Genomic DNA, 14720 nt, shown 5'->3' with positions numbered 1-14720 from the left:
GTTCCGAGTTGTCCTAGTTCTGGTGCATGCATGTGGCGGAATACGTGCGTGTATATCCTGAGAAAGGCAGAGGCTATATCGGATTATCGATCGCGCACATTTTTTTTTTAACCGCATAAAAGATTGATCGATGCCTGCTTAAGCCCGAAGGTGTAGAATGCCGAGTTTCAGAGTAAAAAAGAAGACGTGACTCGCAGATTTAAACGACGTTTGCGTAATATCTTTATACTTGACGCGTTTGAGTTTTCCGATACATGACATTTGATTCAGAAAAAGATATGCGCATTTATAATCGCAAATATAACTGATGGGTCAGTTGAATAAATTAGATAAAAAAGAAAAATTGCGATAAAACATCCGTTTGTTCTACAATGTCAATTACAGTTAAATTGGAATTCTGAAAGTATATGTGTATGTATACATATACATATGTGTAATAAAAATTCATTGATATGAATTCAATATTTTTCATTAAATTTCAATTTAATTGATTTTAAAACAAAATGTTTTCAATAGTAATGCAATATTTATTTATCTTACAATTGAGAGATATCAAATGCCAATGTTTTTTTAATCTATAAGTTCACATCATATCGTGTCGAGGTGCTATTATAGTATCATAATGTTTAACTTATCGCTCATGCATATATTATGTTCTCATATCATTCTCCCTCTAATATCATTCTCGTAAAATCACGGAGCACAATCTAAGTGAAAACAGAGACCATTTTGACCCCCTTCTATCGATAATGCCTCCAAACGTTATACGAAGTGTTGCATAATTCATTATAGCAGCTTCCTGACGAGCTAGGGGATGATACGAAACATATATACAGTATTCGTTATCATCGTTGCAAAATCGTGTAAGAGATCCGGATTAGAAAGCTGTTTAATATATTTTTTACATAAAAAAAATTGCCAATGCAAATTGCAATTTGATTCAAATCAAATAATATATATAATAAAAAATATTCATATATACATATATATCAATTTTATATTATAAATGTAAAATATATTATGTTTAAAGAGAGCGAGAGAAAAAAGAGTGAATAACAATAGAGAAATTTTTGTTTAGGAAAGCAAGTTTTTATCTGCTTTATGAAGCAAAATGGAAACTGTGTAACGTAAGTGTGTATGTGTATATGCATATATATTTTTACGTTATACAGTTTCCTCATTCTGTTTTATAAAGTAAATAAAAATTTAATTTTCTAGACAAAAATTTCCATTGCAACTCTAAATATATTCCGAATAGAGAGCACCAAAATGTAATATATAAAATATTTGCTAATCGTATGTCATGGAACATAATTATCTTGATCAAAAGTTGTACGACATATTCGTTTCGCGAATAATAATCTCGAGATGATCGAGATTAAAGGGATATGGTATGTTAGCATCATTGCGTCGAAAATTCAGAGAAAATGAAATATAAGTCTATTCTAATCTCGTTCTGGAGCAAGTCCAATCTAAATTCCGACTCCCTCGATAAGAATCTCGATCGCCATTGTAAATAAGTATGTCGTATCGTTGCGCGATATGAGTTCATAAAGCAACGCAATCTGGATGAAAGCACGATTCGTGTGCACTCATCTTCTGACTCATCGAGGACCCTCGTAGCTCGACTATAATTGTAGAAGCACAGCCGTTAACAGCGCAGATATTACGTTCTTGTACGGTCCAGCGATTTCGCGATGTGTGTGCGTCCAAACAACGATGACATACACGGTCTTCCTACGGTATGATCGATCACGGCTGATTTTTTCCCAAATACGAGAGATTGATCGCCGGTCGAGTTACGGGGCGGAAAATGTCGGCCGAGAAGGGAACGTAATGGAGCAAAACTGATCCGATTTTAAACTTCTCCCCATTACTCGAATTTTATACAGTCGAACAGGTCAAATTTCGCATTCTATACGACCTAACTCCTCTTTTTTATCCGCTCTCCTTCGCTCGTCATCGAGCCCTGTCCACCTTTTCCGAGCTTTTAATCTCGATTTCACGTACGTTAATGATTTAACCGTAAGTTAAGTGCATACCTTAATGCACAAGGTGATTGAATTTTCTCGCACGTAAATATTCTTTGTTGAAAATTGGAGCATATTTTCACGAAAAGGAATTCAATTGAAAGGAGAAGCATACTCTCTCCTGAGAATATTTTTCCACATTTAATATTAAATGCTTTAGTAATTAAAAACCGCGACTTGAAATTTCTAATTAAGATAAAGATTCATTTCAAATGTATGAAAAATGTTCCGCGTCTTATATTTCCCTTTCTCCTCTTCCTCTGTATATATCGCAAAAGGAGATCTTTATATTATTATATAATTTTAATTCATTTCAGTTTGTGTTCAATTTACATTTATAAATATAACGAAATTCTTTATAAAAGGAAGTTAAATGGTCCGATTAAAGATAAGAAAATATAAATTATTATATGCAATATATTCGCTAAAGTAATCATATTGACTCAAGCAAATATGCGTTTTCGTGCCAACATCTCTTGGATTTACCAGATTCGTTTCTCTTCTCGGTGATGATATTTAAGATAAATTCAAATGCACTCAAAATGAAAATTTGAGTCTAAAGTGGGACTTAGGAAAGTTTGAATTACTTATATAATTAGAAACCCTTTTCCAGAAATTAATAACTGTTCCAGGTATAATAAGGCATCTCGAAGATGTTGATTCCTTTACCATCGCGAGAGATAGATCAATGGGAAGAGAGCGAGCGAGAGAGAGAGAGAGAGAGGGAAAAAGAGAGAAAGAAAGAGAAATGGAGAAAGCGCGGCAACGAATATCGATCCACAAGGGGTGAAGCGAAGTATAACGACACGAGCCATCAAGCATCGAAGAGTACGCGACGGGACCTGACCGACTTTACACCTCGTTAAAATTGCATTAGATAGACGCGGGGAAAAAGATGTCGCGCGCGCGCGCGCGACGTCCGTCGTCTGAGAATATGCACTGCGTTGAAAAATGTAAGCAGAGCGTGCCGGATAATCACGGACACCCGCCATGGGGATCACGTGAGGCCGAGCAAAGGACATACAATTATCCTCGCGCGAGGGAACGGAGGAGAGAATATAGACGGAAATATGGAAATGTATTTGCGCAACGCGTGAATTATGCAATGTTATAAACCCGGTCGAGGGAAAGGAAGGAAGTTAACGCAGTTATTAAGAGTTAGCGTTATACACTCCGACGAGAACTCAAACAAATGTCTCACCAAAAGATATGCTTGGCGAGCGTAAATGTTTGATATTTGCATAATAGAATGTCCCTGACCAACACACACAGATTCCTTTCAATCACGTATTCATTTACGAAATCAATATAAGTCGCAGCCTTATAAGTATGGATATGCCAGTATAATGGCTATAAATTTTTATAACGAGTTATGTGATTTTAGGTCGGAACCGACTAGTTGAGATCAGCGTGAATGATAATAAATTAGAACTTTCGTGAGAGCTAGATGCGAAAGAGATTTGCATGAACACATTTCGCGTCGCGTGACTTTTTCGAATAAATTAATTAGTTTGCCGGGGTCGACAACGCTAAAATGTGCAATACGGTAATATAATTTAGGCATTAAAATCGACGAATTTAAAATACGATATATCACGAGAGCATCCGGCTAAGCTTTATTACACCAATATATATGGAATAATTAAACCGTTGTGCTCCACACACACAACGGTATCAAACCATATTATAAATTGATTAACGATATTTAATAATTCTTTCTCAAAGCGCATTAACGTAATATGAAAATAATAAATAAATATTGAACTCGACGTACTTACGTGTACGCGAACAAAATTGTAATTTCGCTCGCGGTAAACCGACCAACTCAAAAGCTCTGCACGTTGGTCAGTATTTTCGCGCACTCGCCGTTAAATGTAACTACATCCGATTCTCGTCCCATATTTCTCTTTCCGCGTTTCATTACGAGCTTTAATAAAATTTCGTATTCATAATCGCGAAAAAAAGTGACATCGCGAGAGAAATCTCCATTTTTCAAATAAGCGACGAAAAATTCAATGGAAAAAACATACCTGCGCTGCTTCCACTCCTATTAGGCCTGATCCTTCCTCTCGCGATTCGCAAACAGCATCCGTAGGTCTCGCGTTAATCGAGCAATATGCATAATAATAAAGGGACGGCCGCTTTCTTCTCACGTAGCACATTTGATTATTTACGATAGAAACGGTATTTGTCGAGAAAACGTGTTCAATCTCGATTCACGCACGAGTCCTGAATTTTCTGCGACGGAAAAAATCTCGAGAAACTGGCAAAGTCGCGATTATGCAGAGACCGAAAATTGGGATGCGAACGTCGTCGATCCCGGCACAAATCAATTTTACTCCACGAAAATTATGTTTCTCTCCAACGAGCTTCTACGAACGACAGAAGAAGTGTAAACACGACGAAGAACGACGTAAACACACGAGCCCGACGTAAATACGATGAAAATCACGTGGCGTATAATATAGACAAGAGTAAGGGGATGTAGATTGCGCATCTCTGTGAAAAATCGTGTCGCCAAACGTCCCAGTTGCCGCGAGCTCGATAAATCAATCTCTAAAGCTTTAAGCGCATCCTGACTGGACACGCAATTATACGGTGATCCGGCGAAATAGCTGTACCTATTAAAAATATCGAGAGTGGCAACGACTCTCCGCGAGTTATCTCCGTAAGGAGCTCCGTATGTTAAGAATACTGTATATAACGCTCGAAGAATCTATTCCCTCCCGAAAATTCTACATAGTACATTTAGCAAACTTAATAATAGATGTATATATACAGAATGTGGCACACAACCGGTGTGTGAGGCAGTTTTGAGAAAAAATGAGCTAATTCTTCATAAAAACATAACATAGAAAATTGCAAAATAAATTTTTTTTCCCGAAAAACACGCTTTTAATTCTCCGGGCACGAGCGCGCATAGAAACGATAAATTTAGAGGAAGAAAAAAAATATATAACTGCGTTACATTAACGCGAAATGTGTGCGTCTCGAACTTTTAACGTTTAAAAAACGGAGCGAAAAGAGAATAAATTAAATCGCGCGAAAATATGTGCGACAAATGTAATTTCTACTTCGCTAAGTGAATCCGTTTGCATCAACCGGAAATAATTGACGATCTTAAGAGTCGTAATAGACCGTTATACGAGAGATAAAGTGCCGTTGCCAAATCGAAGGCAGCTATATTATATATATATATATATATATATATATATATATATATATATATATATATATACGTAATAAGAAAAATTTCCCGCACCATTACTTGCGCGGTTAAGTCGCGCGATCACGCAGCCGTAAAACCTCGACTGACTGAGAGAATGGGATCGCCGTCTTCTGCATCACGTAAATGTAAGTACATGTATACGCTTGTCCAAGCAATGATAGTACACAAGGATCGATCGAGCAACAAGTGAAGAACGCAGAAGAATTGGTACGACGTGTCCGCGTTAATGGCGCGCTTATACTACTGTGCGTATACTAATGTCTGCCTTATGCCTGACTTTAGTCCCTAACGGACTAGAAAACACAGAGAAAGAGAGAGAAAGAGAAAGACAACAAACGAGATCACGAAAGATTTGTATACTTTCCCCTTTCCTTAACAGAGAATCTATTTCATTTCTTTCATTAATACAAATAATACGAATTTAGAACCTGTTATTCCATATTCATTCACGTAAAGTGTATTCAATCGTGATATTTAATAACATAATTCTTCAAGAATTAATTGAGTCTTGAACAAAGTTTAGCGGACGATTTAATTTTCACTTTTCGCAAGTTATCTTCCACTCGTGACGTCGAAGCGCACGGACGTAATTATTACGCGCTTTTATCATAGAAATTTCAATTTTTACCACCACGTCGGAGCAGAAGGGGAAAGAGCAAGCTGGTTGACATAATAGATATTACCCGTTAATATATTTTCCGGTGGACAAGAAAGGCCGGGTCTCGGACTGAAAGGGAAATCTTTTTTTTTTTTTTTTTTTTTTTTTTTTCGTGCCACAAGTGTACGAAAGAGCAAAAGGGAGATTATATTGATCCAAGTTACGAGCTGCTTATCCCGACCCTGCCCCGGAATCATTCGCGTAGAACCTTACGTAATTTACGTTGGTGCGAACGTTACGTACATACTATTTTGCCGCCAGCATTTATTCTCGCGATCGATGTATCAAAAAAATCGAAAGCTTATTTAATATCTTAACATTTTTTAAAAAAATAGCAATTATTCCTCTCTGTGTATTTTTCGAATTAACAGATAGAATTATATTTAGACGATGTATATACGTGAATTTATATACACGAGCGCAATAAATTTGAGATGGATTTGAAACAGTTATTACACACTCTAATTAAATGACGATTATTGAGTTAATGCTAACAGTTATAATTAGCGTACGTTTGAAACTTGTATTGTTCTACTGAAATCAATTCTGATGAGATTATTAAATATCGCGCTGAGTGTAACGCAACGTGTGTCTTTATTTAATGACTTTCGCAATTACGAGTCTAACTCCCCGGTCGTGCGTTTGCTAATTGAGCAAAATAGGATTGCTGTTATTCGAGGTGAAGTGTCTTTATTCGCGAAGAAGATAATTATCCGTTTAGATGGTAAACACCTTCTCGCTTCGAGTAGAGTGACTCAAATGATGGCTAATAAACACCAGAACGGGCCGCACGGAGTCTAGCAATTTTGTCAGTTTAATTATATAATATGATTGTTTGCAGCGATAACATAGCGCGCGCTATTCCTAGCCACAATGCCAGTAATCGGCCGGATCATCACAGCCTTGTAGAGGGCAAAGAGAGGAGGGGTAGAAGGCAACGGGTTAATCAATTTCTTGCCGCGGCCCCGTGTTGACCGTGTCGGAAGAAACGTATTAACCGTCATCGCGCGATTCTATACCGCGAATACGCTCGTACTCTTGGATTTTCGACCAGCGTACAAGAATAGAGAGAGGACGAGAAAAGTAAACCGGGAGAGGAGCGAGAATAGAAACCGAGGCCGAGGCACTTTGCACAAGGTATTTCACGGCATCCGCGATAAAACCGCGACCGTTTCGTCGCCGCCGTCGCTGTCGCGAGGTATATGTATATACCGTAACGTTATTGATCTTTGTTTACGGTGAAAGAGAGTGACGTGTAAAAAGCGTCGTCGCTCCAACCGCGCGAGACGACGACCGGGTGTCTTTCCACCTCGAGATTAGCTTCTCCGACGGTGAAAATACGTCCAAGTTCATCATCGGAGAAGAGAATACATGTCAATTTAAAAAAAAATGTTAATTTTTTTTCTTTTTTGCAATGATACTCGATACGTTATTATTTTGTACAAAACAAAAATGTATCCCAAAATGTGCGTTTACATGCACCGAATTTGCACCTTGCTCTGCAATTTGATATAAAATGTTTCCAAATTAATTGCATCGAATGTTAATATTCTTGAAATCCAGATCGCTTTTATACAATTTTCAATCGCTTATCATCTCAAAAGCTACTGACGATCAAATATTTTGTTACGTTTTGGATGTAAACGAACGAGAGTTCTAGGTCATATAGTTATATTACGAATCAATGTTATGTACAAATGTGGGGAGATGAATAATATAAAATTTAAATATTTAAAATATAAAAAAATTCGACACACAAATCATAATTTCTATATTTTTCAAGCAATATTTTTCAAATCTTCTGCCAAAAATATTAATTATGTTTCTCTCTCTCCCTCTAATTATATAGCGCGTAACGTATATTATCATTTACTTTAATAAAGACCAACATGCTGAAAATGATGAGAATTTGGCACGAACGCGTGCGCTTACCAACATTTTTAAATATTCCCAGCGAAGATGTTAAGCAGTTGCGTCTTTTTTTAATGCATGTAAAAAAAAAATAACGTCGAGTACGCCAGACGTGTTATCAAGTGGTGCGGCTTTTAAATTGCTCCGCCCTTGACGAGAGTCGCATTACTACTGCGCCGCGCTGGCGAAAAGTACAACATGCTATAATGGTCGTTAAAAAATGCGCACGGCGAAAGGGTTAATTAGCAATTTTACTCGCAAAAGTTATGTTCTCAAATCAGCTTACAACTCGAGTTTGCCTGCAACTCTTTAACGGCAGCCATCGCGGTTCGCTTGAAAATGCAAACCTCGTCAAATTTCTTAGAAGACTCGGTTGTGCTATATTTTTTTTCCACCGCGGATAAAACCGAGAATTCAACTCTCTCCGTCATTCTCAGTAGTCTCGTGAAAAGCATCCCTCGCGAAATTGCTCGAGATATTTTTACGTATTAAATATTTTCAATCATCAATTAATTAAACGAATTATGAATGTATTATTATGATTTATCAATCTTGAAATCAATCTGAATACAATGCAGTTTTATTCTCGCGCGAACATTGTCTGATTCGGTGATGAAATTTGTCTCGTCTTTATCGAACGAACAAAGCACAAAACGTGACGACGGCGGCGACAACCGGGTCGATTGCAAAGTGCAAACTATCGGGGATACTAATCTCCATTGTTGCAACTATATAACGCACGGTCGCTTGGTTAACGATATTGACCCTCTTGCGAAACATTTGTTTTAGGATGAAACAATCGCGCCGTAATAAAACAACCGACGTTCCAGCCGACGATCTAATTGCCTGGATTCGAGAGCACCGTTGCGTTCCAGATACATTTTACGCGAACAATAGAAGCGTTAGAAAAACGAAAGCTTTGAAGCCTCTAAAACTCCAGCCCGGAACAATTCTCACTTCGTCTTTTGAGATGCAAATGAGAGTCGAATGAAAAGCGAGAGGACTTCTCAAAAGCGTCAGTTAACTCGTGACTTCATGCTGATCATTTCAAATTTTTTTTTAATATCTTAATATATTTTCTCCGGAAATTTTCGCGAAACTTTCAACAAGTTTTCTTTAAAGTGTTCTTCGTGAAAATTGTAAAAAGCATGGAAAACAAATCGCAAACAGAGAGACTTTGCTCTCATTCAGTAATCTCTTGTGTGTATATATTTTCTGTTTTAGAAAAATCTATTCCGTATTAATGTGTGCATGCTATTCGCAATCCTACGCACGTTCAGTGCACAATTACCATAGATAGAGAAATAGATATTAATAGTGAATTTTATAACATTTTGTTCTCAGCAAAGCCCTTGTATATTCATTATAATATATACATTATAATATATATAATATATATATACACATGTATATATTGTTAAAGAAATTTTTAAAGATAAATAAAATCTTACATAATAATATACGTTGACTAATATCCATCGCACAAATAAAATCCCTTCTATACAAACAAATCTGATGCATGATAAAACCGCGTTTAATATCACTGCTTTTACGAAAACTCTAGTGAATGTACTTGAAATATTTATACATTATTGTATTGAGAAAAACGAGCGCTATATAACCGGTTAATAATTCACTCTTGACTTCTCTCGCACGCGGTAAATTCGTTAACGTGTACATAGCGCGACGATGCATTAACCGCGTCGAGCTTTTTCGAGAGATGTGAGGTATAATACTGCACATTTCATCGGACGTGCGTCGATAGTATAACCGACGAGCTTCGGATTTTAGCCGTATGATCGTTGACCGCGTAAAAATTATGCATGATAAATTTCACGTATTTAAAAAGAACTTTGAAATACTGCGAATAAATATGCACGCAAATTAATACGTATAAATTTTATAATAAATTATTATGCGCGTATAAATGTCAATTAATCCAAATTTATTATCATAAAATATAAAATTTGATGTAAGAAAAACAGTAAGTTTGTTTTAAACTAAATTTGCTTAGTATTAATCTATCAACAAATATGGATTTTTTATACTATCCAGCTATTAATTGAGTTTGTAAATTTTTCTAGATTTTTTTCTTCTATAATATTATTTAGCGCGACGTCAAAAGTGGTAAAACGCTTGCTTTATGTAGGCCAACCATCGATTCGACAACAAATTACTTACGCCCTGTAATTCATACCCTCACAATCGCTATATCCGTTGCATAGTTTGAAAAAAAAACATAACTAAAAAGATTCATTTAGATTCTAGAATAATAAGATCATTACCAAATAATTAAAGAAATCCATTTTAAAAAATGCACAACTCAAGTAAAAATGCATAACTAAAGGAGTAATCACAATGAATAAATTCAGAGAATTTAGAAATTCCAATGGAATATTATTGAATATATTAAGAAAATAATAAAATATTTTAATAAAAATAGAATATTAATATTAATATAAAATCAATGCTAATAAGAATATTAACAGGACTGACATGAATAATAATGCAATTGTATTATATGTATTATTGCTTCATTATATATATACATATTCTATTATTTTATTAAAATATTTAGAATCTCACAGCTTTAAGAGATATCAGAAATACCAGGTTGAAACCAAGTTCACCTTCTCCGTGATTATTATATAGTTTGTCATTATCTATGAATGATGCGGGAAAGTGTATTATCACTAGACTAGAATTAATTTATGAACAGCGCGATCACGTGTACTTCCGATGATGTTGACGGCCATAAATTTCACCGCACGCATGTGCGACAAATTTTCGAGGGGATGATGCTCGAGATCGCGAGAAAGGTCGACCCTCGGTTAATTTTCGCCGCGAACATCGACGTTATATCGCGTCCGCTCGACGGCACACGATCCACGACCGCGACGTCACCGCGACTAAAGTCCCAAGGCATGAATAATCCGCGCGTCGAGGGCTAGAATAATTTCACGTTGAATTCAAATCCAGGATCGATGTGAGGCCTACTCTCTCCCGTCGACGATCTAACCCAGTTTCGCCTACGAAGGCGTGTACAGGCCGCGAAACGCGGCTGCCGCGTTAGAGTAAAGCGAGTCGATAAAAACGCAATTTCTCGCTAGCGTTTCGTTAGCGTTGCGTACCAGCTGACCCGCGAAGAGAATAGGGTGAAACGGCGTGAAGCGTGGAGGAAGTTGAACGAGAATCATTTCAAGTACTCTCTCCCTCCCACCCTCCACCCCTGCGGATGTAAACACGATTCATCTGCGATTCAAGATCGTCAGAGCGAACCAATTTCGTGGATTCACCCCGGCAACTTCCTTTCCCTCAATCATTCAACATTACATAACTAGGAAATCTGCATATACATGTGTATATATATATATATTTCTATTTTCTGAACAAGATATGGTCTACCGACGAGTACTTCGTCATTGCGGATCTACTGCGTCTGGCGACTTTTATCGTTGGAATAATTTGAGTCTGATCAACCTCCCTCGTGTTTCGCGTTTATATCGCGCGAGAAGAATCTGAAACCAAGTTTATCCCCCCCATGAACATCCCCTACCGAGTACAAGGGGTAGTTATGAGCCGCGAAATGGACCACGAGATGCGCTTCCCTCACGGAAAACGAGCACGCACCACGTGAGCTTTTTTTCACAGAGGACGACGTCGGGCTCTCATTGTGTTCACTCACCTCCCGCGTAACAACCTTCCCGCTGCAAAATCGCCCTTTACGAGGGTCTCACGGGCAACAGCTACCGCGCGCGCGAGATTAACGAGCGCATCGCGTGAAAGAGCGCCGCTCCGTGTGCGGTAGGGCTCGCATGCCTTCGTAGAAACGTGATCCCGACACGCGTACTCCTTCTCCACCCTCCCCGCGGAGATTAATCGGGGGTGGCACCGCTCCCCCGCCTCCCCCCGCGTCGGCGTTTAATAGACGAGGCTGCCGGATGACGACGGCGGATATGCGCACCGGGTGCATCAGCGTAGCCGATGGAAGTGCACGCGGGGGGAACGCACTGCGAAAATCGAACGCGCGAAAAATTCGCGGTTGACGCGGTCGAAAAAAGGGGTAGAACGCGCGCGCACACACACAGACAAAAAGCGCGACTGCTCGGCGTAATTTGTATATGTGACAGATGACAGGTAGACGAGCGGATTTATCAATTTGCGTGCGTCTGTGCATGCATGCGTGCGTACGCGCGCGCGCGCGCGCAAGGTGCGTGTCCGCCGCGTGATAAGAGCGCGTACAGAGCCGTCCCGCGACCTTCGGCCGACGAAGGTTCGTCGAAGACTGGTCTACCGCGAGGGTGGGAGGCCTCTCTTTCAAAGGCGGCGTTTTCTCCGACGGTGGCGGCGAAGCTTCCGGATAGGAAGGTAACGGGCATGCGTGCCATGACGGATCGGCACCGACGGGGTTGTACCACAGGGTGTGCCTGCGAGAGCGAGAAACGCGTGGATCCGGAAACGATAGCTCGCGGTCGCCTAGTTTTGAACGCGACGATGATCCCCGACGAACGACCGCGCACGCGTTCCCTCGAAATATGCGGTTTACGTTGATGACGATGATGTAGATTAGGCTGCCTGCGGGGAACTTTCATTCTCCCTGTGCAAGCGCTCAGAGAGCTTTGGAGATTCGCGTTTCGCCCTGGTCGAGTCAAAAGGGGATTGTATCAACGGGAAATTCTCACAGAGATTCACGAACTCGAGGAAGTAGTCAGGATAAAAATTTTTAATGGATGTTATTAAAATTGATATTATTTCCGCGATCGATTTTTCGGCGAGATCACGCGTACATAGCAGCTCTTTTGAAATTTTTTTTTTTTTTTTTACGCAACAATAGAAAGTACTCGTAAATTAAAGATTTTGCGATTAGCTCAACTATAAAATGTCGATTCGACCGCACTGCGGTAAAAGCGAAGTTATTGGATCACCTGATATATCGCGCGCTCGCGACTCATCCGTTATTTTCCGCCTCGCATCCCTCATCGTGGATATGATCTTTTTTCCAACGACTATCAAATGCTTTTCGACCTTTGGCGAAACTTATCTGATCGCGTTCAAACTTGCTATCTAGGTACATGTAACGCTACTTCAAAACTTTCATTCAAGTCCCTAAGGCCATTAAAGAATAAAAATGTCTATTAAAATTTTAAACCCAGTCCAGTCTCTCTTGGCAAACGCAAAATAAATGCCAACTGCTGTTGCCAAAGTAACGGCGATATTTCGCAATTTTGTTAATCGGCGCATAAAAATATATCCAAGTCATTCTATCTTAAAAGCATGCAGCGACAATGTTAATAAAAATGAAATATTCGACTCACCAACCCGCGATGCCGTTTGGTTGTATCTCCTGTAGAAATATACCAAGTTCTCCTTTATCCTTGCTGCGAAGTCCGACTACGCTGAATCCCAAACTGGTTCCTTCCGGTTTATACAACTAAAAAAACAAAATTATTGTTACATTAGTTATAATTCTGTTTTGTACATTTTTCTCGATATAAAGATGTTTTATAGAGATATCATTAAAGATTTTATAAAGATGTTTTATCAAAAAATATATTTTATTTATCTGTGAAAAATGTATAGAAATTTACCTGCACTGTAAATATTTGTCGTCCCCTTGCAGCAGCCTCGATGACCTTTTTAAACTCCTTTGCATAAGTAGGAGTGGTTATAGGTGGCATTCCCATAACTTCTGAAACAAGACTGGGACTAGTAACCTGTAACAAAGTAAAGACAGATTCCTCAATATATAAAAAATACACAATATGATAAACAGATCTTCAAAGTACAACGATAATGCAAAATTACCTGTGCACTTGTATCTTCACTGCTACTATGCAGTAATGGAGCAACAGGAACTCTCTGATCTTCCTGCTCGCTGCTGTCCTGATACAGATCTTGATACATGTTTGGTCCAAGTGGCTGCACCGGAGTACTTGGAACAGAAAGCTCCAGCTGTCCGCTAATGTTGATGTCAAAGTCACCAGGCAAGATAGATGGATGATGTGTCAATTGAGTGTTCAATTCAATCAAAGAATCTTGAATTGTAACTATGCTGCGAAATACAGGATCCTCTAATAAAGTAATCAATGATTTCAAATCTTGCGACGTGTGCATTTGTAGTTTAGGATCATCCTCCACACGTTCCTGCACTTGCTCCAGCAAGTGAAGCGCTGTAGATATATCTGCAATAAAGAATGTAATAGAATATTAATTTTTTTTAAAAATTTATAGAAACGTATAAATTATATTCATTAAAATTTTTTAATGCTTGATGCATAAAAGATAATAAAAAGATTGAGAAAGAAAATAGATGTACTATATGTTTATATATTTACCAGTACTGAGCGGCATTGTGGTCTTCTTTGCTCTCAGACAGTACTCAAGTGTATACAAATTTCTCGCACACCCAACTGAAACATGATAAAACAATATATATATATATATAAAACAATATCCATAATAAGTACAAAAATATTCGATTCACATATTAAACTCGTCCTACTCGTCACCTCACGCAATCGTCATATTCAGCTAACCTCAAAACGCTCGCGATGCGAAAAGTAGAAAATTATCAATTCTACGACATTTTCTTCCATCGAAACATCGACGAACGATGAACGATTGATTGTCATTAAGTGTCAAGCATCACCGAGAGTCTATAGCAAATCAATATGAGGTTGCGTGAGAGGAGAGGAGATCATCCAATTCTCACCTCGATTCGCGCCTCGCGAAGAGAAGGAATACTTTTTTCCACAGTCCTCACGCGATTACGAATGATCTCGTTACAGTTTACGAACGGGCAATTGCATCTTGGCGTCAGCTGACTTCAGCAAATCGTCGCGATATCGAGCACTTGACAAATTTCTCCACGTATGTACGCAGAGAATACGGA

At 38.6% G+C, this 14720-nt stretch overlaps 1 protein-coding gene across 5 annotated transcripts in view; it reads right to left on the bottom strand.

Moving 5' to 3' along the window:
• The window catches only part of LOC145937677 (multiple PDZ domain protein), a 95200-nt gene extending 80480 nt beyond the window's left edge, over positions 1 to 14720 (bottom strand). For 3 of the 5 annotated variants that reach the window (XR_014425605.1, XM_083040885.1, XM_083040886.1), the window contains exons 1-5: positions 14541 to 14719; positions 14164 to 14238; positions 13634 to 14010; positions 13417 to 13542; positions 13144 to 13259 (exon numbers count right to left, since the gene is read on the bottom strand). Coding sequence is in view for 3 of the 5 variants with exons in the window: in XM_083040885.1 (XP_082897011.1) it covers positions 13144 to 13259; positions 13417 to 13542; positions 13634 to 14010; positions 14164 to 14179 (635 nt within the window). In the remaining 2 variants the exon portion in view is untranslated. Of the gene's footprint in view, positions 1 to 11513; positions 11740 to 13143; positions 13260 to 13416; positions 13543 to 13633; positions 14011 to 14163; positions 14239 to 14540 lie in introns of those variants that run through there. The other 2 variants (XM_083040887.1, XM_083040888.1) reach the window with 2 other exon arrangements.

The sequence above is a fragment of the Prenolepis imparis genome, unplaced genomic scaffold, assembly GCF_030444845.1.
Source record: "Prenolepis imparis isolate NDT839.2.m4 unplaced genomic scaffold, iyPreImpa1.0 SCAF_6, whole genome shotgun sequence".
Taxonomy (NCBI): domain Eukaryota; kingdom Metazoa; phylum Arthropoda; class Insecta; order Hymenoptera; family Formicidae; genus Prenolepis; species Prenolepis imparis.
The sequence above is the reverse complement of the archived record's forward strand: the minus strand, read 5'-3'. Positions and strand labels throughout refer to the sequence as shown.